This window comes from Salvelinus alpinus, chromosome 4 (assembly GCF_045679555.1).
Source record: "Salvelinus alpinus chromosome 4, SLU_Salpinus.1, whole genome shotgun sequence".
Lineage (NCBI taxonomy): Eukaryota > Metazoa > Chordata > Actinopteri > Salmoniformes > Salmonidae > Salvelinus > Salvelinus alpinus.
The window spans coordinates 26,832,747-26,857,866 of record NC_092089.1 but is presented as its reverse complement, the minus strand read 5'-3'; the positions used below and the strand labels follow the sequence as shown (position 1 = coordinate 26,857,866).

The window sequence follows — 25,120 nt, the reverse complement described above, 5'->3', positions numbered from 1 at the left end:
AGTGGTCTCAGTCTAGAACTGTGTGGAGTAGAGGAGACCTCTAACCGTTGTCAGTAGTGGTCTCAGTCTAGAACTGTGTGGAGTAGAGGAGACCTCTAACCGTTGTCAGTAGTGGTCTCAGTCTAGAACTGTGTGGAGTAGAGGACATCTCTAACCGTTGTCAGTAGTGGTCTCAGTCTAGAACTGTGTGGAGTAGAGGACATCTCTAACCGTTGTCAGTAGTGGTCTCAGTCTAGAACTGTGTGGAGTAGAGGAGACCTCTAACCGTTGTCAGTAGTGGTCTCAGTCTAGAACTGTGTGGAGTAGAGGAGACCTCTAACCGTTGTCAGTAGTGGTCTCAGTCTAGAACTGTGTGGAGTAGAGGACATCTCTAACCGTTGTCAGTAGTGGTCTCAGTCCAGAACTGTGTGGAGTAGAGGAGACCTCTAACCGTTGTCAGTAGTGGTCTCAGTCTAGAACTGTGTGGAGTAGAGGACATCTCTAACCGTTGTCAGTAGTGGTCTCAGTCTAGAACTGTGTGGAGTAGAGGAGACCTCTAACCGTTGTCAGTAGTGGTCTCAGTCTAGAACTGTGTGGAGTAGAGGAGACCTCTAACCGTTGTCAGTAGTGGTCTCAGTCCAGAACTGTGTGGAGTAGAGGAGACCTCTAACCGTTGTCAGTAGTGGTCTCAGTCTAGAACTGTGTGGAGTAGAGGAGACCTCTAACCGTTGTCAGTAGTGGTCTCAGTCTAGAACTGTGTGGAGTACAGGAGACCTCTAACCGTTGTCAGTAGTGGTCTCAGTCTAGAACTGTGTGGAGTAGAGGAGACCTCTAACCGTTGTCAGTAGTGGTCTCAGTCTAGAACTGTGTGGAGTAGAGGAGACCTCTAACCGTTGTCAGTAGTGGTCTCAGTCTAGAACTGTGTGGAGTAGAGGACATCTCTAACCGTTGTCAGTAGTGGTCTCAGTCTAGAACTGTGTGGAGTAGAGGAGACCTCTAACCGTTGTCAGTAGTGGTCTCAGTCTAGAACTGTGTGGAGTAGAGGAGACCTCTAACCGTTGTCAGTAGTGGTCTCAGTCTAGAACTGTGTGGAGTAGAGGACATCTCTAACCGTTGTCAGTAGTGGTCTCAGTCTAGAACTGTGTGGAGTAGAGGAGACCTCTAACCGTTGTCAGTAGTGGTCTCAGTCTAGAACTGTGTGGAGTAGAGGAGACCTCTAACCGTTGTCAGTAGTGGTCTCAGTCTAGAACTGTGTGGAGTAGAGGAGACCTCTAACCGTTGTCAGTAGTGGTCTCAGTCTAGAACTGTGTGGATTAGAGGAGACCTCTAACCGTTGTCAGTAGTGGTCTCAGTCTAGAACTGTGTGGAGTAGAGGAGACCTCTAACCGTTGTCAGTAGTGGTCTCAGTCTAGAACTGTGTGGAGTAGAGGACATCTCTAACCGTTGTCAGTAGTGGTCTCAGTCTAGAACTGTGTGGAGTAGAGGACATCTCTAACCGTTGTCAGTAGTGGTCTCAGTCTAGAACTGTGTGGAGTAGAGGAGACCTCTAACCGTTGTCAGTAGTGGTCTCAGTCTAGAACTGTGTGGAGTAGAGGAGACCTCTAACCGTTGTCAGTAGTGGTCTCAGTCTAGAACTGTGTGGAGTAGAGGAGACCTCTAACCGTTGTCAGTAGTGGTCTCAGTCTAGAACTGTGTGGAGTAGAGGAGACCTCTAACCGTTGTCAGTAGTGGTCTCAGTCTAGAACTGTGTGGAGTAGAGGACATCTCTAACCGTTGTCAGTAGTGGTCTCAGTCTAGAACTGTGTGGAGTAGAGGAGACCTCTAACCGTTGTCAGTAGTGGTCTCAGTCTAGAACTGTGTGGAGTAGAGGACATCTCTAACCGTTGTCAGTAGTGGTCTCAGTCTAGAACTGTGTGGAGTAGAGGAGACCTCTAACCGTTGTCAGTAGTGGTCTCAGTCTAGAACTGTGTGGAGTAGAGGAGACCTCTAACCGTTGTCAGTAGTGGTCTCAGTCTAGAACTGTGTGGAGTAGAGGACATCTCTAACCGTTGTCAGTAGTGGTCTCAGTCTAGAACTGTGTGGAGTAGAGGACATCTCTAACCGTTGTCAGTAGTGGTCTCAGTCTAGAACTGTGTGGAGTAGATGACATCTCTAACCGTTGTCAGTAGTGGTCTCAGTCTAGAACTGTGTGGAGTAGAAGACATCTCTAACCGTTGTCAGTAGTGGTCTCAGTCTAGAACTGTGTGGAGTAGAGGAGACCTCTAACCGTTGTCAGTAGTGGTCTCAGTCTAGAACTGTGTGGAGTAGAGGAGACCTCTAACCGTTGTCAGTAGTGGTCTCAGTCTAGAACTGTGTGGAGTAGAGGAGACCTCTAACCGTTGTCAGTAGTGGTCTCAGTCTAGAACTGTGTGGAGTAGAGGACATCTCTAACCGTTGTCAGTAGTGGTCTCAGTCCAGAACTGTGTGGAGTAGAAGACATCTCTAACCGTTGTCAGTAGTGGTCTCAGTCTAGAACTGTGTGGAGTAGAGGACATCTCTAACCGTTGTCAGTAGTGGTCTCAGTCTAGAACTATGTGGAGTAGAGGACATCTCTAACCGTTGTCAGTAGTGGTCTCAGTCTAGAACTGTGTGGAGTAGAGGAGACCTCTAACCGTTGTCAGTAGTGGTCTCAGTCTAGAACTGTGTGGAGTAGAGGAGACCTCTAACCGTTGTCAGTAGTGGTCTCAGTCTAGAACTGTGTGGAGTAGTGGAGACCTCTAACCGTTGTCAGTAGTGGTCTCAGTCTAGAACTGTGTGGAGTAGAAGACATCTCTAACCGTTGTCAGTAGTGGTCTCAGTCTAGAACTGTGTGGAGTAGAGGAGACCTCTAACCGTCGTCAGTAGTGGTCTCAGTCTAGAACTGTGTGGAGTAGAGGACATCTCTAACCGTTGTCAGTAGTGGTCTCAGTCTAGAACTGTGTGGAGTAGAGGAGACCTCTAACCGTTGTCAGTAGTGGTCTCAGTCTAGAACTGTGTGGAGTAGAGGACATCTCTAACCGTTGTCAGTAGTGGTCTCAGTCTAGAACTGTGTGGAGTAGAGGAGACCTCTAACCGTTGTCAGTAGTGGTCTCAGTCTAGAACTGTGTGGAGTAGAGGACATCTCTAACCGTTGTCAGTAGTGGTCTCAGTCTAGAACTGTGTGGAGTAGAGGACATCTCTAACCGTTGTCAGTAGTGGTCTCAGTCTAGAACTGTGTGGAGTAGAGGAGACCTCTAACCGTTGTCAGTAGTGGTCTCAGTCTAGAACTGTGTGGAGTAGAGGAGACCTCTAACCGTTGTCAGTAGTGGTCTCAGTCTAGAACTGTGTGGAGTAGAGGACATCTCTAACCGTTGTCAGTAGTGGTCTCAGTCTAGAACTGTGTGGAGTAGAGGACATCTCTAACCGTTGTCAGTAGTGGTCTCAGTCTAGAACTGTGTGGAGTAGAGGAGACCTCTAACCGTTGTCAGTAGTGGTCTCAGTCTAGAACTGTGTGGAGTAGAGGACATCTCTAACCGTTGTCAGTAGTGGTCTCAGTCTAGAACTGTGTGGAGTAGAGGAGACCTCTAACCGTTGTCAGTAGTGGTCTCAGTCTAGAACTGTGTGGAGTAGAGGACATCTCTAACCGTTGTCAGTAGTGGTCTCAGTCTAGAACTGTGTGGAGTAGAGGACATCTCTAACCGTTGTCAGTAGTGGTCTCAGTCTAGAACTGTGTGGAGTAGAGGACATCTCTAACCGTTGTCAGTAGTGGTCTCAGTCTAGAACTGTGTGGAGTAGAGGAGACCTCTAACCGTTGTCAGTAGTGGTCTCAGTCTAGAACTGTGTGGAGTAGAGGACATCTCTAACCGTTGTCAGTAGTGGTCTCAGTCTAGAACTGTGTGGAGTAGAGGAGACCTCTAACCGTTGTCAGTAGTGGTCTCAGTCTAGAACTGTGTGGAGTAGAAGACATCTCTAACCGTTGTCAGTAGTGGTCTCAGTCTAGAACTGTGTGGAGTAGAGGAGACCTCTAACCGTTGTCAGTAGTGGTCTCAGTCTAGAACTGTGTGGAGTAGAAGACATCTCTAACCGTTGTCAGTAGTGGTCTCAGTCTAGAACTGTGTGGAGTAGAGGAGACCTCTAACCGTTGTCAGTAGTGGTCTCAGTCTAGAACTGTGTGGAGTAGAGGAGACCTCTAACCGTTGTCAGTAGTGGTCTCAGTCTAGAACTGTGTGGAGTAGAGGACATCTCTAACCGTTGTCAGTAGTGGTCTCAGTCTAGAACTGTGTGGAGTAGAGGAGACCTCTAACCGTTGTCAGTAGTGGTCTCAGTCTAGAACTGTGTGGAGTAGAGGACATCTCTAACCGTTGTCAGTAGTGGTCTCAGTCTAGAACTGTGTGGAGTAGAGGAAACCTCTAACCGTTGTCAGTAGTGGTCTCAGTCTAGAACTGTGTGGAGTAGAGGAGACCTCTAACCGTTGTCAGTAGTGGTCTCAGTCTAGAACTGTGTGGAGTAGAGGAGACCTCTAACCGTTGTCAGTAGTGGTCTCAGTCTAGAACTGTGTGGAGTAGAGGAGACCTCTAACCGTTGTCAGTAGTGGTCTCAGTCTAGAACTGTGTGGAGTAGAGGACATCTCTAACCGTTGTCAGTAGTGGTCTCAGTCTAGAACTGTGTGGAGTAGAGGACATCTCTAACCGTTGTCAGTAGTGGTCTCAGTCTAGAACTGTGTGGAGTAGAGGACATCTCTAACCGTTGTCAGTAGTGGTCTCAGTCTAGAACTGTGTGGAGTAGAGGAGACCTCTAACCGTTGTCAGTAGTGGTCTCAGTCTAGAACTGTGTGGAGTAGAGGACATCTCTAACCGTTGTCAGTAGTGGTCTCAGTCTAGAACTGTGTGGAGTAGAGGAGACCTCTAACCGTTGTCAGTAGTGGTCTCAGTCTAGAACTGTGTGGAGTAGAGGAGACCTCTAACCGTTGTCAGTAGTGGTCTCAGTCTAGAACTGTGTGGAGTAGAGGACATCTCTAACCGTTGTCAGTAGTGGTCTCAGTCTAGAACTGTGTGGAGTAGAGGACATCTCTAACCGTTGTCAGTAGTGGTCTCAGTCTAGAACTGTGTGGAGTAGAGGAGACCTCTAACCGTTGTCAGTAGTGGTCTCAGTCTAGAACTGTGTGGAGTAGAGGAGACCTCTAACCGTTGTCAGTAGTGGTCTCAGTCTAGAACTGTGTGGAGTAGAGGAGACCTCTAACCGTTGTCAGTAGTGGTCTCAGTCTAGAACTGTGTGGAGTAGAGGACATCTCTAACCGTTGTCAGTAGTGGTCTCAGTCTAGAACTGTGTGGAGTAGAGGACATCTCTAACCGTTGTCAGTAGTGGTCTCAGTCTAGAACTGTGTGGAGTAGAGGACATCTCTAACCGTTGTCAGTAGTGGTCTCAGTCTAGAACTGTGTGGAGTAGAGGAGACCTCTAACCGTTGTCAGTAGTGGTCTCAGTCTAGAACTGTGTGGAGTAGAGGAGACCTCTAACCGTTGTCAGTAGTGGTCTCAGTCTAGAACTGTGTGGAGTAGAGGACATCTCTAACCGTTGTCAGTAGTGGTCTCAGTCTAGAACTGTGTGGAGTAGAGGACATCTCTAACCGTTGTCAGTAGTGGTCTCAGTCTAGAACTGTGTGGAGTAGAGGAGACCTCTAACCGTTGTCAGTAGTGGTCTCAGTCCAGAACTGTGTGGAGTAGAGGAGACCTCTAACCGTTGTCAGTAGTGGTCTCAGTCTAGAACTGTGTGGAGTAGAGGACATCTCTAACCGTTGTCAGTAGTGGTCTCAGTCTAGAACTGTGTGGAGTAGAGGAGACCTCTAACCGTTGTCAGTAGTGGTCTCAGTCTAGAACTGTGTGGAGTAGAGGACATCTCTAACCGTTGTCAGTAGTGGTCTCAGTCTAGAACTGTGTGGAGTAGAGGACATCTCTAACCGTTGTCAGTAGTGGTCTCAGTCTAGAACTGTGTGGAGTAGAGGAGACCTCTAACCGTTGTCAGTAGTGGTCTCAGTCTAGAACTGTGTGGAGTAGAGGAGACCTCTAACCGTTGTCAGTAGTGGTCTCAGTCTAGAACTGTGTGGAGTAGAGGACATCTCTAACCGTTGTCAGTAGTGGTCTCAGTCTAGAACTGTGTGGAGTAGAGGAGACCTCTAACCGTTGTCAGTAGTGGTCTCAGTCTAGAACTGTGTGGAGTAGAGGAGACCTCTAACCGTTGTCAGTAGTGGTCTCAGTCTAGAACTGTGTGGAGTAGAGGAGACCTCTAACCGTTGTCAGTAGTGGTCTCAGTCTAGAACTGTGTGGAGTAGAGGACATCTCTAACCGTTGTCAGTAGTGGTCTCAGTCTAGAACTGTGTGGAGTAGAGGACATCTCTAACCGTTGTCAGTAGTGGTCTCAGTCTAGAACTGTGTGGAGTAGAGGAGACCTCTAACCGTTGTCAGTAGTGGTCTCAGTCTAGAACTGTGTGGAGTAGAGGACATCTCTAACCGTTGTCAGTAGTGGTCTCAGTCTAGAACTGTGTGGAGTAGAGGAGACCTCTAACCGTTGTCAGTAGTGGTCTCAGTCTAGAACTGTGTGGAGTAGAGGAGACCTCTAACCGTTGTCAGTAGTGGTCTCAGTCTAGAACTGTGTGGAGTAGAGGAGACCTCTAACCGTTGTCAGTAGTGGTCTCAGTCTAGAACTGTGTGGATTAGAGGAGACCTCTAACCGTTGTCAGTAGTGGTCTCAGTCTAGAACTGTGTGGAGTAGAGGACATCTCTAACCGTTGTCAGTAGTGGTCTCAGTCTAGAACTGTGTGGAGTAGAGGAGACCTCTAACCGTTGTCAGTAGTGGTCTCAGTCTAGAACTGTGTGGATTAGAGGAGACCTCTAACCGTTGTCAGTAGTGGTCTCAGTCTAGAACTGTGTGGAGTAGAGGAGACCTCTAACCGTTGTCAGTAGTGGTCTCAGTCTAGAACTGTGTGGATTAGAGGAGACCTCTAACCGTTGTCAGTAGTGGTCTCAGTCTAGAACTGTGTGGAGTAGAGGACATCTCTAACCGTTGTCAGTAGTGGTCTCAGTCTAGAACTGTGTGGAGTAGAGGAGACCTCTAACCGTTGTCAGTAGTGGTCTCAGTCTAGAACTGTGTGGAGTAGAGGAGACCTCTAACCGTTGTCAGTAGTGGTCTCAGTCTAGAACTGTGTGGAGTAGAGGACATCTCTAACCGTTGTCAGTAGTGGTCTCAGTCTAGAACTGTGTGGAGTAGAGGAGACCTCTAACCGTTGTCAGTAGTGGTCTCAGTCTAGAACTGTGTGGAGTAGAGGAGACCTCTAACCGTTGTCAGTAGTGGTCTCAGTCTAGAACTGTGTGGAGTAGAGGAGACCTCTAACCGTTGTCAGTAGTGGTCTCAGTCTAGAACTGTGTGGAGTAGAGGAGACCTCTAACCGTTGTCAGTAGTGGTCTCAGTCTAGAACTGTGTGGATTAGAGGAGACCTCTAACCGTTGTCAGTAGTGGTCTCAGTCTAGAACTGTGTGGAGTAGAGGAGACCTCTAACCGTTGTCAGTAGTGGTCTCAGTCTAGAACTGTGTGGAGTAGAGGAGACCTCTAACCGTTGTCAGTAGTGGTCTCAGTCTAGAACTGTGTGGAGTAGAGGACATCTCTAACCGTTGTCAGTAGTGGTCTCAGTCTAGAACTGTGTGGAGTAGAGGAGACCTCTAACCGTTGTCAGTAGTGGTCTCAGTCTAGAACTGTGTGGAGTAGAGGACATCTCTAACCGTTGTCAGTAGTGGTCTCAGTCTAGAACTGTGTGGAGTAGAGGAGACCTCTAACCGTTGTCAGTAGTGGTCTCAGTCTAGAACTGTGTGGAGTAGAGGACATCTCTAACCGTTGTCAGTAGTGGTCTCAGTCTAGAACTGTGTGGAGTAGAGGAGACCTCTAACCGTTGTCAGTAGTGGTCTCAGTCTAGAACTGTGTGGAGTAGAGGAGACCTCTAACCGTTGTCAGTAGTGGTCTCAGTCTAGAACTGTGTGGAGTAGAGGACATCTCTAACCGTTGTCAGTAGTGGTCTCAGTCTAGAACTGTGTGGAGTAGAGGAGACCTCTAACCGTTGTCAGTAGTGGTCTCAGTCTAGAACTGTGTGGAGTAGAGGAGACCTCTAACCGTTGTCAGTAGTGGTCTCAGTCTAGAACTGTGTGGAGTAGAGGAGACCTCTAACCGTTGTCAGTAGTGGTCTCAGTCTAGAACTGTGTGGAGTAGAGGAGACCTCTAACCGTTGTCAGTAGTGGTCTCAGTCTAGAACTGTGTGGATTAGAGGAGACCTCTAACCGTTGTCAGTAGTGGTCTCAGTCTAGAACTGTGTGGAGTAGAGGAGACCTCTAACCGTTGTCAGTAGTGGTCTCAGTCTAGAACTGTGTGGAGTAGAGGAGACCTCTAACCGTTGTCAGTAGTGGTCTCAGTCTAGAACTGTGTGGAGTAGAGGACATCTCTAACCGTTGTCAGTAGTGGTCTCAGTCTAGAACTGTGTGGAGTAGAGGAGACCTCTAACCGTTGTCAGTAGTGGTCTCAGTCTAGAACTGTGTGGAGTAGAGGACATCTCTAACCGTTGTCAGTAGTGGTCTCAGTCTAGAACTGTGTGGAGTAGAGGAGACCTCTAACCGTTGTCAGTAGTGGTCTCAGTCTAGAACTGTGTGGAGTAGAGGACATCTCTAACCGTTGTCAGTAGTGGTCTCAGTCTAGAACTGTGTGGAGTAGAGGAGACCTCTAACCGTTGTCAGTAGTGGTCTCAGTCTAGAACTGTGTGGAGTAGAGGACATCTCTAACCGTTGTCAGTAGTGGTCTCAGTCTAGAACTGTGTGGAGTAGAGGAGACCTCTAACCGTTGTCAGTAGTGGTCTCAGTCTAGAACTGTGTGGAGTAGAGGAGACCTCTAACCGTTGTCAGTAGTGGTCTCAGTCTAGAACTGTGTGGAGTAGAGGACATCTCTAACCGTTGTCAGTAGTGGTCTCAGTCTAGAACTGTGTGGAGTAGAGGAGACCTCTAACCGTTGTCAGTAGTGGTCTCAGTCTAGAACTGTGTGGAGTAGAGGACATCTCTAACCGTTGTCAGTAGTGGTCTCAGTCTAGAACTGTGTGGAGTAGAGGACATCTCTAACCGTTGTCAGTAGTGGTCTCAGTCTAGAACTGTGTGGAGTAGAGGAGACCTCTAACCGTTGTCAGTAGTGGTCTCAGTCTAGAACTGTGTGGAGTAGAGGACATCTCTAACCGTTGTCAGTAGTGGTCTCAGTCTAGAACTGTGTGGAGTAGAGGAGACCTCTAACCGTTGTCAGTAGTGGTCTCAGTCTAGAACTGTGTGGAGTAGAGGACATCTCTAACCGTTGTCAGTAGTGGTCTCAGTCTAGAACTGTGTGGAGTAGAGGACATCTCTAACCGTTGTCAGTAGTGGTCTCAGTCTAGAACTGTGTGGAGTAGAGGACATCTCTAACCGTTGTCAGTAGTGGTCTCAGTCTAGAACTGTGTGGAGTAGAGGAGACCTCTAACCGTTGTCAGTAGTGGTCTCAGTCTAGAACTGTGTGGAGTAGAGGACATCTCTAACCGTTGTCAGTAGTGGTCTCAGTCTAGAACTGTGTGGAGTAGAGGAGACCTCTAACCGTTGTCAGTAGTGGTCTCAGTCTAGAACTGTGTGGAGTAGAAGACATCTCTAACCGTGGTCAGTAGTGGTCTCAGTCTAGAACTGTGTGGAGTAGAGGAGACCTCTAACCGTTGTCAGTAGTGGTCTCAGTCTAGAACTGTGTGGAGTAGAAGACATCTCTAACCGTTGTCAGTAGTGGTCTCAGTCTAGAACTGTGTGGAGTAGAGGAGACCTCTAACCGTTGTCAGTAGTGGTCTCAGTCTAGAACTGTGTGGAGTAGAGGAGACCTCTAACCGTTGTCAGTAGTGGTCTCAGTCTAGAACTGTGTGGAGTAGAGGACATCTCTAACCGTTGTCAGTAGTGGTCTCAGTCTAGAACTGTGTGGAGTAGAGGAGACCTCTAACCGTTGTCAGTAGTGGTCTCAGTCTAGAACTGTGTGGAGTAGAGGACATCTCTAACCGTTGTCAGTAGTGGTCTCAGTCTAGAACTGTGTGGAGTAGAGGAGACCTCTAACCGTTGTCAGTAGTGGTCTCAGTCTAGAACTGTGTGGAGTAGAGGAGACCTCTAACCGTTGTCAGTAGTGGTCTCAGTCTAGAACTGTGTGGAGTAGAGGAGACCTCTAACCGTTGTCAGTAGTGGTCTCAGTCTAGAACTGTGTGGAGTAGAGGAGACCTCTAACCGTTGTCAGTAGTGGTCTCAGTCTAGAACTGTGTGGAGTAGAGGACATCTCTAACCGTTGTCAGTAGTGGTCTCAGTCTAGAACTGTGTGGAGTAGAGGACATCTCTAACCGTTGTCAGTAGTGGTCTCAGTCTAGAACTGTGTGGAGTAGAGGACATCTCTAACCGTTGTCAGTAGTGGTCTCAGTCTAGAACTGTGTGGAGTAGAGGAGACCTCTAACCGTTGTCAGTAGTGGTCTCAGTCTAGAACTGTGTGGAGTAGAGGACATCTCTAACCGTTGTCAGTAGTGGTCTCAGTCTAGAACTGTGTGGAGTAGAGGAGACCTCTAACCGTTGTCAGTAGTGGTCTCAGTCTAGAACTGTGTGGAGTAGAGGAGACCTCTAACCGTTGTCAGTAGTGGTCTCAGTCTAGAACTGTGTGGAGTAGAGGACATCTCTAACCGTTGTCAGTAGTGGTCTCAGTCTAGAACTGTGTGGAGTAGAGGACATCTCTAACCGTTGTCAGTAGTGGTCTCAGTCTAGAACTGTGTGGAGTAGAGGAGACCTCTAACCGTTGTCAGTAGTGGTCTCAGTCTAGAACTGTGTGGAGTAGAGGAGACCTCTAACCGTTGTCAGTAGTGGTCTCAGTCTAGAACTGTGTGGAGTAGAGGAGACCTCTAACCGTTGTCAGTAGTGGTCTCAGTCTAGAACTGTGTGGAGTAGAGGACATCTCTAACCGTTGTCAGTAGTGGTCTCAGTCTAGAACTGTGTGGAGTAGAGGACATCTCTAACCGTTGTCAGTAGTGGTCTCAGTCTAGAACTGTGTGGAGTAGAGGACATCTCTAACCGTTGTCAGTAGTGGTCTCAGTCTAGAACTGTGTGGAGTAGAGGAGACCTCTAACCGTTGTCAGTAGTGGTCTCAGTCTAGAACTGTGTGGAGTAGAGGAGACCTCTAACCGTTGTCAGTAGTGGTCTCAGTCTAGAACTGTGTGGAGTAGAGGACATCTCTAACCGTTGTCAGTAGTGGTCTCAGTCTAGAACTGTGTGGAGTAGAGGACATCTCTAACCGTTGTCAGTAGTGGTCTCAGTCTAGAACTGTGTGGAGTAGAGGAGACCTCTAACCGTTGTCAGTAGTGGTCTCAGTCCAGAACTGTGTGGAGTAGAGGAGACCTCTAACCGTTGTCAGTAGTGGTCTCAGTCTAGAACTGTGTGGAGTAGAGGACATCTCTAACCGTTGTCAGTAGTGGTCTCAGTCTAGAACTGTGTGGAGTAGAGGAGACCTCTAACCGTTGTCAGTAGTGGTCTCAGTCTAGAACTGTGTGGAGTAGAGGACATCTCTAACCGTTGTCAGTAGTGGTCTCAGTCTAGAACTGTGTGGAGTAGAGGACATCTCTAACCGTTGTCAGTAGTGGTCTCAGTCTAGAACTGTGTGGAGTAGAGGAGACCTCTAACCGTTGTCAGTAGTGGTCTCAGTCTAGAACTGTGTGGAGTAGAGGAGACCTCTAACCGTTGTCAGTAGTGGTCTCAGTCTAGAACTGTGTGGAGTAGAGGACATCTCTAACCGTTGTCAGTAGTGGTCTCAGTCTAGAACTGTGTGGAGTAGAGGAGACCTCTAACCGTTGTCAGTAGTGGTCTCAGTCTAGAACTGTGTGGAGTAGAGGAGACCTCTAACCGTTGTCAGTAGTGGTCTCAGTCTAGAACTGTGTGGAGTAGAGGAGACCTCTAACCGTTGTCAGTAGTGGTCTCAGTCTAGAACTGTGTGGAGTAGAGGACATCTCTAACCGTTGTCAGTAGTGGTCTCAGTCTAGAACTGTGTGGAGTAGAGGACATCTCTAACCGTTGTCAGTAGTGGTCTCAGTCTAGAACTGTGTGGAGTAGAGGAGACCTCTAACCGTTGTCAGTAGTGGTCTCAGTCTAGAACTGTGTGGAGTAGAGGACATCTCTAACCGTTGTCAGTAGTGGTCTCAGTCTAGAACTGTGTGGAGTAGAGGAGACCTCTAACCGTTGTCAGTAGTGGTCTCAGTCTAGAACTGTGTGGAGTAGAGGAGACCTCTAACCGTTGTCAGTAGTGGTCTCAGTCTAGAACTGTGTGGAGTAGAGGAGACCTCTAACCGTTGTCAGTAGTGGTCTCAGTCTAGAACTGTGTGGATTAGAGGAGACCTCTAACCGTTGTCAGTAGTGGTCTCAGTCTAGAACTGTGTGGAGTAGAGGACATCTCTAACCGTTGTCAGTAGTGGTCTCAGTCTAGAACTGTGTGGAGTAGAGGAGACCTCTAACCGTTGTCAGTAGTGGTCTCAGTCTAGAACTGTGTGGATTAGAGGAGACCTCTAACCGTTGTCAGTAGTGGTCTCAGTCTAGAACTGTGTGGAGTAGAGGAGACCTCTAACCGTTGTCAGTAGTGGTCTCAGTCTAGAACTGTGTGGATTAGAGGAGACCTCTAACCGTTGTCAGTAGTGGTCTCAGTCTAGAACTGTGTGGAGTAGAGGACATCTCTAACCGTTGTCAGTAGTGGTCTCAGTCTAGAACTGTGTGGAGTAGAGGAGACCTCTAACCGTTGTCAGTAGTGGTCTCAGTCTAGAACTGTGTGGAGTAGAGGAGACCTCTAACCGTTGTCAGTAGTGGTCTCAGTCTAGAACTGTGTGGAGTAGAGGACATCTCTAACCGTTGTCAGTAGTGGTCTCAGTCTAGAACTGTGTGGAGTAGAGGAGACCTCTAACCGTTGTCAGTAGTGGTCTCAGTCTAGAACTGTGTGGAGTAGAGGAGACCTCTAACCGTTGTCAGTAGTGGTCTCAGTCTAGAACTGTGTGGAGTAGAGGAGACCTCTAACCGTTGTCAGTAGTGGTCTCAGTCTAGAACTGTGTGGATTAGAGGAGACCTCTAACCGTTGTCAGTAGTGGTCTCAGTCTAGAACTGTGTGGAGTAGAGGAGACCTCTAACCGTTGTCAGTAGTGGTCTCAGTCTAGAACTGTGTGGAGTAGAGGAGACCTCTAACCGTTGTCAGTAGTGGTCTCAGTCTAGAACTGTGTGGAGTAGAGGACATCTCTAACCGTTGTCAGTAGTGGTCTCAGTCTAGAACTGTGTGGAGTAGAGGAGACCTCTAACCGTTGTCAGTAGTGGTCTCAGTCTAGAACTGTGTGGAGTAGAGGACATCTCTAACCGTTGTCAGTAGTGGTCTCAGTCTAGAACTGTGTGGAGTAGAGGAGACCTCTAACCGTTGTCAGTAGTGGTCTCAGTCTAGAACTGTGTGGAGTAGAGGACATCTCTAACCGTTGTCAGTAGTGGTCTCAGTCTAGAACTGTGTGGAGTAGAGGAGACCTCTAACCGTTGTCAGTAGTGGTCTCAGTCTAGAACTGTGTGGAGTAGAGGACATCTCTAACCGTTGTCAGTAGTGGTCTCAGTCTAGAACTGTGTGGAGTAGAGGAGACCTCTAACCGTTGTCAGTAGTGGTCTCAGTCTAGAACTGTGTGGAGTAGAGGAGACCTCTAACCGTTGTCAGTAGTGGTCTCAGTCTAGAACTGTGTGGAGTAGAGGACATCTCTAACCGTTGTCAGTAGTGGTCTCAGTCTAGAACTGTGTGGAGTAGAGGACACCTCTAACCGTTGTCAGTAGTGGTCTCAGTCTAGAACTGTGTGGAGTAGAGGAGACCTCTAACCGTTGTCAGTAGTGGTCTCAGTCTAGAACTGTGTGGAGTAGAGGACATCTCTAACCGTTGTCAGTAGTGGTCTCAGTCTAGAACTGTGTGGAGTAGAGGAGACCTCTAACCGTTGTCAGTAGTGGTCTCAGTCTAGAACTGTGTGGAGTAGAGGACATCTCTAACCGTTGTCAGTAGTGGTCTCAGTCTAGAACTGTGTGGAGTAGAGGAGACCTCTAACCGTTGTCAGTAGTGGTCTCAGTCTAGAACTGTGTGGAGTAGAGGAGACCTCTAACCGTTGTCAGTAGTGGTCTCAGTCTAGAACTGTGTGGAGTAGAGGACATCTCTAACCGTTGTCAGTAGTGGTCTCAGTCTAGAACTGTGTGGAGTAGAGGACATCTCTAACCGTTGTCAGTAGTGGTCTCAGTCTAGAACTGTGTGGAGTAGAGGAGACCTCTAACCGTTGTCAGTAGTGGTCTCAGTCTAGAACTGTGTGGAGTAGAGGACATCTCTAACCGTTGTCAGTAGTGGTCTCAGTCTAGAACTGTGTGGAGTAGAGGACATCTCTAACCGTTGTCAGTAGTGGTCTCAGTCTAGAACTGTGTGGAGTAGAGGAGACCTCTAACCGTTGTCAGTAGTGGTCTCAGTCTAGAACTGTGTGGAGTAGAGGAGACCTCTAACCGTTGTCAGTAGTGGTCTCAGTCTAGAACTGTGTGGAGTAGAGGAGACCTCTAACCGTTGTCAGTAGTGGTCTCAGTCTAGAACTGTGTGGAGTAGAGGAGACCTCTAACCGTTGTCAGTAGTGGTCTCAGTCTAGAACTGTGTGGAGTAGAGGAGACCTCTAACCGTTGTCAGTAGTGGTCTCAGTCTAGAACTGTGTGGAGTAGAGGAGACCTCTAACCGTTGTCAGTAGTGGTCTCAGTCTAGAACTGTGTGGAGTAGAGGAGACCTCTAACCGTTGTCAGTAGTGGTCTCAGTCTAGAACTGTGTGGAGTAGAGGAGACCTCTAACCGTTGTCAGTAGTGGTCTCAGTCTAGAACTGTGTGGAGTAGAGGACATCTCTAACCGTTGTCAGTAGTGGTCTCAGTCTAGAACTGTGTGGAGTAGAGGAGACCTCTAACCGTTGTCAGTAGTGGTCTCAGTCTAGAACTGTGTGGAGTAGAGGACATCTCTAACCGTTGTCAGTAGTGGTCTCAGTCTAGAACTGTGTGGAGTAGAGGAGACCTCTAACCGTTGTCAGTAGTGGTCTCAGTCTAGAACTGTGTGGAGTAGAGGACATCTCTAACCGTTGTCAGTAGTGGTCTCAGTCTAGAACTGTGTGGAGTAGAGGAGACCTCTAACCGTTGTCAGTAGTGGTCTCAGTCTAGAACTGTGTGGAGTAGAGGAGACCTCTAACCGTTGTCAGTAGTGGTCTCAGTCTAGAACTGTGACCAGGAGTCAGAACAGCGGGCCGACCGTCAGAAAGCGGCCAGACGTAGAAAGCTGGAGTGTTCACCAGTGTTAAGGAACAGTATGGAGCTGAACTGACGGCGTCTGTAAGGGGACGGGGGCTCCAGGAACATACACACCCTGGGGTCTGATCAGCATTTAGCCCAAGTCCCCCAAGTCTCATTTACTGCCATTAAACATTCATGCTCTTCCTCATAAACACTGTACATACCTACTCTGTGTGTGTGTGGTGTGTGTGTGACATATATATATATATTTTTTTTTTGTGTGCTTTTGAAGGAATCCTAGAGCCTTTGTGTGAGTGTGTATGGTTGTGTGTATATATACACTCACACTTTGAGTCCTGGTGAGTCCTCAGTGTAGAAGCGCCACATGCCCCCTGTGCCGCCTGCTGACGCTGTGGTCCTGCCTGCACTGCGTGTGCCACTGCTCGTTGCTTTCCTGTGACATCACACATACGAGACACAACATGTGAGCTAGAACATCATATACAAGAGACAACAAGCTATTTACATGAGAGGTTGTCAGTCACACCTTTACAGAGTTGCCTGCACACAAACAATTAACCTTCATTTGCTCCAGTTGACTGTTTTTTTTGCCTGAGTCTCAGATGGTTAGATGTAAAAACACAGGCTCTAGGAAATACTGCCTCTGCAGTGACTGTGCAGTTCTAAGCCATATCTGAACCCATAACATTATTGTGTGAAATGACAAATCACAGACACTGTCCAGTGTTTCCCGCAGGATTTTTCCCCAGCAGTGGTGGCAAGGGTAGCGGGGGGTGCTACTAGCAGTAACAAAATGACATGCTAGCTGTTCCCATAGACATCCAGTCATTGAGCCAATTACTATCAATTTAAAAGTGCTTATCAGCAGAGATATCATGGGTCGCGCTAACGGAGGATTCTGTGATTGTATTTTTTTTTTTTTATGCAGAAAAAAGATTTGTTGCATTTTGTAAACGCAGATCTTAAATGCGTATTGTAAATTCTGCCCTGCTTCAGTCAGGGTTCGCTCCAAATCATTAATGTAACAGGATCATTTTCGTGCTTCAGTTGCACTCCACTCTGATGAAATATCTTTGCTCTCGTCATTGGATCACCAGACAGCGCTCTGACTGATGTGTAGGATACCTTTCTCCGGTGTGTTTTTTCTCCGGTAGCCAGTTAAAATGCAAGATTAACTTCAAAACAAAGCATTAAAAAGAATCCAGCCAGCTACATTTCCTATAAACATTAGAAATATGGCCATGCATAGTTTTTGTAAAAAATACCTTGCTTTTTCATTGTAAGCCAATTTGCGTGTGGCTGCTAGCTAAATAGTGTTGTACTTCTGTTGACATCTGATGAAAACGATTTTCTGCCAAATGTGTTGAACCAATGCATTGTGTGTGAATGAGTGTTCTTATCCAAAGAACTAGCTAATGTGACCCCTGGATATACACATAAAAAAATAGATACCTTTTCCCCCCCTGCCACGGCAACAAGTTAGCAGCAGTGGGCCACCGCTGCTAAATGAATGTAGGGGAAACACTGCTGTCTGAGGTAGAAGTACTACAGTACCTAACTCCCTCTACTACAGCAGTTTGTGTTCAGACTAGCTCCAGTAGTTAATGTCCTGATGTAGTGATTCATAACTGCTGTACACATCAACTGAGATTAAAGGGGGCTAAACGAGGTAATGAGTGAATGAGGGATAAGGTAGTAATGGGTAATGATGATGATGACAGCGAGGCCCTGATTACATACTGATTAAGCCTAAAGCACCAACATCCATCTTGTGGTATCTACTCACAGAGGGATATCTAAACACCATCACTCTCCCTACAGTATTATGTAATCAAAGAGACAGGGGAAGGGGAGGGTCCCAAATCATTTTATATCCTCTAGTCTACATAAAATGTAGTTTATTTTAGTAATGTACTCATGTGTTATAGGTTGGAGCTAGGTGGTAATGTTGATGCTTGGAGGTGGTTAGGGGTACCAGTATGAAATGTCTTGAGTCTGACTGGAGTCTTGGTGTTTGTTTGTTGTAGATCCTTCTGTGTTAGGTGGGGTTTTGTGTGGCTCTTGCTGCCATGCTCCATGATGATGCATTGGTATTTTGTTTTTGAAGCACTTTGAGATTATGAAAAGTGCTATAGAAATGTAATAAATGATTATTATTACCTCTGTCGGACTGTGGATCCTGCTGCGCGGGGGGCCACGGTCTTGCTGGGGGATCGGCTCCCTGCACCGACATTAGTCGCACTTGATGCTGGTCCAGGCTGAGGAAGAGACAGTAACATTAAAACACACACAAAATACTAAGAATAGAGAAGAAAACAGAAATGTAACCATTGGATTTGACCCACTTGGATGTGGGGTTCTCTGAAATGATCATCACAAATAACTTCCTCATAATATATAGGAGATCACTCTAGCTACTACTAGAGGCCCTCTTTACCAGCGACGAGGACCCTAAAGCGCCATGAACAGCGTACTCAAATGTCATTGCAATGATTGTTTGTGATAGTCTGGCTGTCTTACACATAACAGAATAAAGATTCGCTGATTCGAAAAATAGCCACGTCTACAAATAGATCATCATAGTAACTAACCTAACTTTAGCTAGCTGGCTACCTTAGATGGCTTCTAAACCTGACAGTCATCTCGACGGTAAAGAATGATTATTTTATAAAACAGCAATGTTAAATAAGACTAATCTATAACATCATGCCTGTAATTGTACTAGGTTAGCTTGCTAACAGAGGCTAATTGAATGTCTCTGTTATGCCTAGCTAAATTGAATGAGAGCTAGCTAGCTAACGTAAGGTAGCTAAAGCAGTCAGTTAGCTAAAGCCAAGTTAGAGGTGTACAACAATATAAATTATTTTGAAAAAATTATAGAATTCTTACCATTTTAAGTAAGAAAAAACTTAAACTGTTCTTCTAACTGAAGTCCACGTCAAAAGGGCAGCAGTGCTGTACAAAAATCGCCACAACTTCAGAAGGAATCCAAGAAAGATGACGCTTGTCTAAAAAGGACACGATTACAGAACGAAGGACCATTTTAGGTGCCCTATGTCAAGCCTGAACCAAGACAGCTCATAATTTACATCTACCGGATTCAATTTATTACAAATTATAGATTAATATATAATCTCCTGGTAAAAATTATTTATTAAAAAATGTTTACTTTAATTTCTAATTTGTTTAATCTAATTTTGGAGTTTGAACGAAAGGCAAATGAAAAGTGTGCGTGCCGAGAGAGGTGACGTGTCTCATAGGAAGCGACGTGCTCCAGAGGGTGGCATCTGACGCCATTTTGGTTCAACACAGGGGGATTTGCCGTTGGAAATAAATTTAACATTTGAGCCAGCATGTCGATTTATAGGCACAGTGGCATATTAGTGTTCGTAAATTGACCACTGTTTCCTGGACACAAGTTGGACAGACTGCATTATTCAGGGAGCGAAAGGTAAAGTTTATGACAGACAACGTCCACACTGAATTAGTAACGAATGCATACTAGCTGGTCTCTGTGATACTAGCTACTCTCAGGTTGATATAAGCTCTATATTCACTGTGTTTAGTGTAGCTGTCGGCTAGAGATATCTATTGTCTGTTTCAACAACATCACGGATAGCTGATGTTATGGTGCTTAGCCAATTCAACGGGAGAACATTCTATGGGTTGTGGCATTGTAGACTAAACAATCCACCTCTCTGCCATGTCAATAATGTCCTCCATTCTGTAACGTTGTATTGAATCTATTAATATTGTCTGACCCTTCTGAACAAGCCCCATGTTGATGACGCACCTGTCAACCTGTCAGTGTCATCAGGCTTCTTTAAACATGTTGTCTGTCTCCTCCAGGATGGTGCGGGTGGTGTTCCTCCACCCAGACCTGGGTATAGGTGGTGCAGAGAGGCTGGTGGTGGATGCAGCTGTAGCTCTACGCTCTCGCGGCTGCAGTGTTCAGATCTGGACGGCCCACCATGACCCCACACACTGCTTCTCAGAGACACTGGACCCAGACCTGAACGTGGTGGGTGTCTATAAGAGTGTAATCTAATAACAGTGTAATAACACACACAAACACACTCACACTGTTTTCCTGTCTGACCCTGTTTGTCATCTCCAGGTGTGTGTGGGTGACTGGTTGCCCACCAGTGTGTTTGGGTACCTGCATGCCCTGTGTGCCTACCTCAGGATGATCTACGTAGCTCTCTACCTGGTCTTCCTCAGTGGAGTAGAGTATGACGTGGTCTTCTGTGATCAGGTTGGTGACACACCGTCAACATGTTTTTTTTCTCTTCACTTCAGTATAACTCAGTCCATTACCTTTTCATTTTGACTCTCACCTTCACACTAGTCTTTTTTGCCTTCACTTTTTCTGTAGTTGTGATTGTAGTAGATACAACCCTACTCTCTCTCCTCTTACAGGTGTCGGTGTGTATCCCAGTCCTGAGGTTGTCTCGTCAGAGGAAAAAGGTTCTGTTCTACTGTCATTTCCCAGACCAGCTCCTGACCCAGAGAGGCTCAGCTCTGAAAAAGCTCTACCGCGCCCCCATAGATAGACTGGAGGAACTCACCACTGGCATGGCTGATATGGTGAGAGTATAGAACCAGAGAAAGAAGGATTAGAGTATAGAACCAGAGAAAGAAGGATTAGATCTTAAGAGTACAAAATACCAACAGTTTCATTCATTTAATTTCAATGGAAACTAGTTTTGATTTTCCCAATTGATCTCTCTCCTCTGACCTTGTTGATGAGATATCACTGACTGATCCTTCTTGTTTCTTGTCCCAGGTGCTGGTGAACAGTTGTTTCACCGCAGGGGTCTTCAGGGAGACCTTCCGTTCCCTGGATGGGGTCCAGACTGACGTCCTCTACCCCTCCCTCAACACACACAGCTTCGACCGGCCCCCTGAGGAGCAGCTAGAGCAGGGTCTGGGTGGCTTGATCCCTGAAGGTGTATCCTGCCTCTTCCTGTCTCTGAACCGCTATGAGAGGAAGAAGAGCCTGGGTCTGGCCCTGGAGGGCCTCTCTTCCCTGAAGACCTGCCTCGCCCCGGGGGACCAGGCAGGACTCCACCTGGTGGTGGCAGGGGGGTACGACGGCCGTGTTGCTGAGAACGTCCAGCACTATGCTGAGCTGAAGGAGCTAGCAGCACGGCTGGGAGTAGAGGACTCTGTCACCTTCCTGCGCTCTCCCTCAGACAGCCAGAAGGTGGCGCTGTTGCGGGGCAGCGCAGGTGTTCTCTACACGCCCAGCAGAGAGCACTTTGGGATAGTGCCAGTGGAGGCCATGTACTGCTGCTGTCCCGTCATTGCTGTGAGGTCTGGAGGACCTCTGGAGAGTGTAGGTGACGGGGAGACGGGCTTCCTGTGTGAGCCCACGGCCGAGGCCTTCTCCCTGGCCATGGAGAAGCTGTTCAGAGACCCCCAGCTCCGCAGGGACATGGGCCAGGCCGGCAGGAGGCGGGTTCAGGAGAAGTTCTCCCTGGAGGCCTTCTCAGACCAGCTGCACGGGTACATCCTCAGGCTGACCCAGTGACACCTCTGCTGGGGCAGAGACTGGGCTGGGGTGCGTTAGCGGAGCAGCTTTCGGTAGAAGTCGCCCATAGACACATCTAGATCAGCTTACCTTCTCTCAATCCCTGCCGAACTCCTAACCAAAGAATGGAAAACTGACCTGAGATCAGCATCTCATTGGTGCAACTTCATTGGTGCAACTTCATCCTACTGCAGCTATAGCCAGGTAGAGGTGGATGGGCTAGGTATGTAGGGATAAAATACGGTTACTGAGGACTGGAGGACAGACTGGGGAGGGGGGGTGTACTGTAGAGGTGCGCTGACTGAGGAGGACTCTAGACAATTAGTCATTGTTCCCCCAGGAGGGGTTGCTGAGGGAATGGAGGGATGGAATCTCAGCTCCAATTAACAAAAGAGTAACGACTTTACCCATACTGCCCCGGGGCCTGTCGTAACAATACCAGCACCGGCCCTTGGTTCTAGAAGTGTGTGTGTGTGTGAGGGGGTGACCAAGGGCTTAATGAACAAGAGCTACATAACCACTAGGATGGATCTGTAGTGTGATAGATGTGCTGCTGTGTGTTTGCGCATGCCACCGAGCGCCATTAGCCAGTTGGCAGCCACAGATCGATAAGCAGGATGTTTGCCACTTCCTCTGTCCTTTCAGACCTTAGTTACTTTTCACAATGAGGGAATGTTTGGCCTGTACATTGCTGTTGCTGTCTGTCTCTGGGTTATTAGGAGATGATGCTGTGTGTTGGTTATTGTGTGTGTGTAGTATAGAAGGTCATGTCTGCTGGTCAGTCTGTGTTACTAACCTCTAGAAGAGCTCTTATTGACATTCCTCAAGTCTTAATAAAACAGAGGACACATATCTAGTTTACCAACTCTGCTTGTTTTGTTGTCAAGTTCTTTCTTTTTCTCTTTTGTACCAGACTGTTGTGTATCAGGCCAGGTATCCAACACACGCACGCACACCAAATCCAACTGTCATCTACCCACTGCAAATGCAATGCCACCGAGAGAGGAGAGGAGCGGAGAAGTAGAGGGGCGTGTTTGTGAATGCGCGTGTGTGTGTTCAGTCAATGTTTCAGTGAGCAGAGGAATTAGCAGGAGATGAGGAGGGCTGTTACCACGGTGATTTAGAGACCCTGCTAGGAGGGGAAGATAAAGAGGCCCTCTGGAACCACCAGGGAGAGAACACACACACACTGGAGCCACGGGGAGAGGGTGGGCTGAGGATGTGGGAGACTGAGTGTGGTGAACGGATCGCCCCCCCCAATCACCACCTGGGCTATCAGCAGCTCATAAACACAGTGATTTAAAGCAGGAGACTATCAGGCTTCTGGACACACAGGAGGACTGTTCTTCTGTCTCCCCATCTGTCTGATTCTCTGTCTGTATAACTGTCTGTCTGTCCCTCAAAGCCGTCAAGTCAGTCAGTCCCCCCCTCATCCCTTCCCACCTCCCCTCCCTCCTCCTCTGAGCCCTGCGGTGGGGTAGTGTAATTCTGTTATTGAGACACGATGTGTCCTGAGCTGCAGTGATAACCACCGCCCAGGAGCCACCGGCACTCAGGCTTAATTCATTAATGAGACCGCGGGGTTGGTTTTAAATAGGCTCTAATTCCACACACACAGACACCAGGAGAGATTGGGGCGTTGGTGGAGAGATGTATAGGTGTGTGTCTGTGTGTGTGTGCGTATGTGTGCTGGGTTTTTATCGATGTGTATGTGTGCTGAGGTGAGATGTATCGGTGTGTGTGTTTATGTGTGTATATCCGTTTTGTTGGCAGTTTGGGAGCGTGTACCCTTATTATTACAACATTAAAGATGAACTCTGTTTTTTTAAACCTGCTCTCTGATTGGATGTTAATCATGCTTTCTGATTGGGTGTTAATCATGGGCTAAATGGAGATGAGGGAATAACAAACAAGTTAATCACTACAAGCCTTTACCTGGTCACAGACCGCTGGGCTAGAGCCCCGAGAGAACACACACACACACCTATACATCTCGCCATCACCTCCAACCCAGAGTGATGAGAAGTCATGAGGATTGCTCCAACTCAGAGAGGGAATGTGCACTTATCAAAAGTCAACAATTTGTCTATTGTCTAGGACAGTGGTTCCCAACCAGGGGTACTAGGACCCCTGGGGGTACTTGTCCTATCCACAGGGGGTACTTGGCCTATCCACAGGGGGTACTTGAAGACTCATGAGAACATAGGCTTACTGGTAAAATGCAAATGGGGGGTACTTCTGGGCTACTCCGGGCAGAGCTAAATTCAGTTGGTGGTACAGTAACGTAAAGACGTTAGGAACCACTGGTCTAGGGTGTTGGTAGTTCTGGTAACTCTGTCCTCCAAATGTCCCTTGTTGGGAGGAGTAATGTCAGTGTAAAGGGTTAATGCAGAGAAGAGAGAACGCTGTAGGCCTGTAGAGTGTCATTGATATATTGTTTAAACAAAGCAAATCTGCATTGATATTCATGGGATGTCTTTCAGCTCTGTTTTACATGGAACACGTTAACAAATTATGGATTTCAGATTTTACTGCTTCTATAAAGTATTCAAATATATTAGCATATACTGTACCTCGTAACTGTTAACTCTGCAGAGCCTTCGGAGTGATACACGCACAAACACACATGTGCACCTGCATGCACACACACACAAACTTTGTGTAAAAGTGATTTAGTCCAGTGACATAAAATAACCATCTCTGGGAGGTTTTAATAAAGCTATCAACAATGTCTGATAGTGGCGTGTTATAGATAGCCTCAATAAAACTATGTTTATGGCTCTGCAAGGAGAGACATTATAGGACTAATTCTACCCAGGCTACAGTAGGCTGTAGGGGCTGCTGCTGAAAATATGGTGTAGACAGAGAGACAGTGAGACACAGATCTAATACTGTATTGTAGAATAGGAGTTATCTTTACTGTGAATAGAACTGGTCATATTTATCTAGTCTTGAATCTTGACGTGTTCTGGGTGTCATACTGGTGGTCTCCACTCACAGGCTGTCTCCCAGAGTGGCAGGCAGAACAGGGACGAGAAGGGAGAGTGGAGGGTAGGGATGGAGGGTAGGGAGGAGGGTAGGGATGGAAGGAGGAGGGTAGGGATGGAGGGAGGAGGGTAGGGATGGAGGGTAGGGATGGAGGGAGGAGGGTAGGGATGGAGGGTAGGGATGGAGGGAGGAGGGTAGGGATGGAGGGTAGGGATGGAGGGAGGAGGGTAGGGATGGAGGGTAGGGATGGAGGGAGGAGGGTAGGGATGGAGGGTGGAGGGTAGGGATGGAGGGTAGGGATGGAGGGAGGAGGGTAGGGATGGAGGGTAGGGATGGAGGGAGGAGGGTAGGGATGGAGGGTAGGGATGGAGGGAGGAGGGTAATGATGGAGGGTGGAGGGTAGGGATGCAGGGAGTAGGGTAGGAATGGAAGGTAGGGATGGAGGGAGGAGGGTAGGGATGGAGGGTAGGGATGGAGGGAGGAGGGTAGGGATGGAGGGAGGAGGGTAATGATGGAGGGAGGAGGGTAGGGATGGAGGGAGGAGGGTAGGAATGGAGGGAGGAGGGTAATGATGGAGGGTGGAGGGTAGGGATGGAGGGTAAGGAAGGAGAGAGGAGGGTAGGGATAGAGGGAGGGAGGAGGGTAGGGATGGAGGGGGGGTAGGGATAGAGGGAGGGTGAAGGGTAAGGATGGAGGGAGGAGGTTAGGGATTGAGAGAGGGAGGAGGGTAGGGATGAGGAGGAGAAGGAGAAGGGATGGAAGGGGATAGGGATGAAGAGGACAAGGGAGGGAGGGGGAGGGAGGGGGAGGGAGGGAGCGAGGAGAAGCGGTAGGGGAAGCTAAGACCTCCCAGAGTGGCAGGCAGAACAGGGAAGAGAAGGGAGAGAGGGAGGGAGGATGGTAGATTGGAGGTAGGAGAGTAATGATGGAGGGTAGGGATGGAGGTAGGAGGGTAGGAGGGCAAGACAATCAAACAAGCTAAGTGCCAGTATAGAGACAAAGTAGAGTCGCAATTCAACAGCTCAGACACAAGAGGTATGTGGCAGGGTCTACAGTCAATCACGGATTACAAAAAGAAAACCAGCCCCGTCGCGGACCAGGATGTCTTGCTCCCAGACAGACTAAATAACTTTTTTGCTCGCTTTGAGGACAATACAGTGCCACTGACACGGCCCGCTACCAAAACCTGCGGACTCTCCTTCACTGCAGCCGAGGTGAGTAAAACATTTAAACGTGTTAACCCTCGCAAGGCTGCAGG

The 25,120-nt window shown here is 47.9% G+C and overlaps 2 protein-coding genes across 2 annotated transcripts in view; one reads left to right on the top strand and one right to left on the bottom strand.

Annotated features, from left to right (window-relative positions):
• sec61b (SEC61 translocon subunit beta) overlaps positions 1-18,643 on the bottom strand; it is a 32,873-nt gene extending 14,230 nt beyond the window's left edge. Inside the window, exons 1-3 of the mRNA XM_071396329.1 lie at positions 18,231-18,643; positions 17,502-17,599; positions 15,667-15,774 (exon numbers count right to left, since the gene is read on the bottom strand). Coding sequence (XP_071252430.1) covers positions 15,667-15,774; positions 17,502-17,599; positions 18,231-18,233 — 209 coding nt within the window. The 5' untranslated portion in view covers positions 18,234-18,643. The remainder of the gene's footprint in view (positions 1-15,666; positions 15,775-17,501; positions 17,600-18,230) is intronic.
• Positions 18,579-21,740, top strand: alg2 (ALG2 alpha-1,3/1,6-mannosyltransferase). Its single transcript, XM_071396328.1, has 5 exons — positions 18,579-18,792; positions 19,191-19,362; positions 19,459-19,596; positions 19,761-19,928; positions 20,128-21,740. Exons 2-5 carry the CDS (start codon positions 19,192-19,194, stop codon positions 20,872-20,874), a joined length of 1,224 nt encoding a protein of 407 aa, XP_071252429.1. The 5' UTR covers positions 18,579-18,792; position 19,191; the 3' UTR covers positions 20,875-21,740.
• The last annotated feature ends 3,380 nt before the right edge of the window (positions 21,741-25,120 follow it).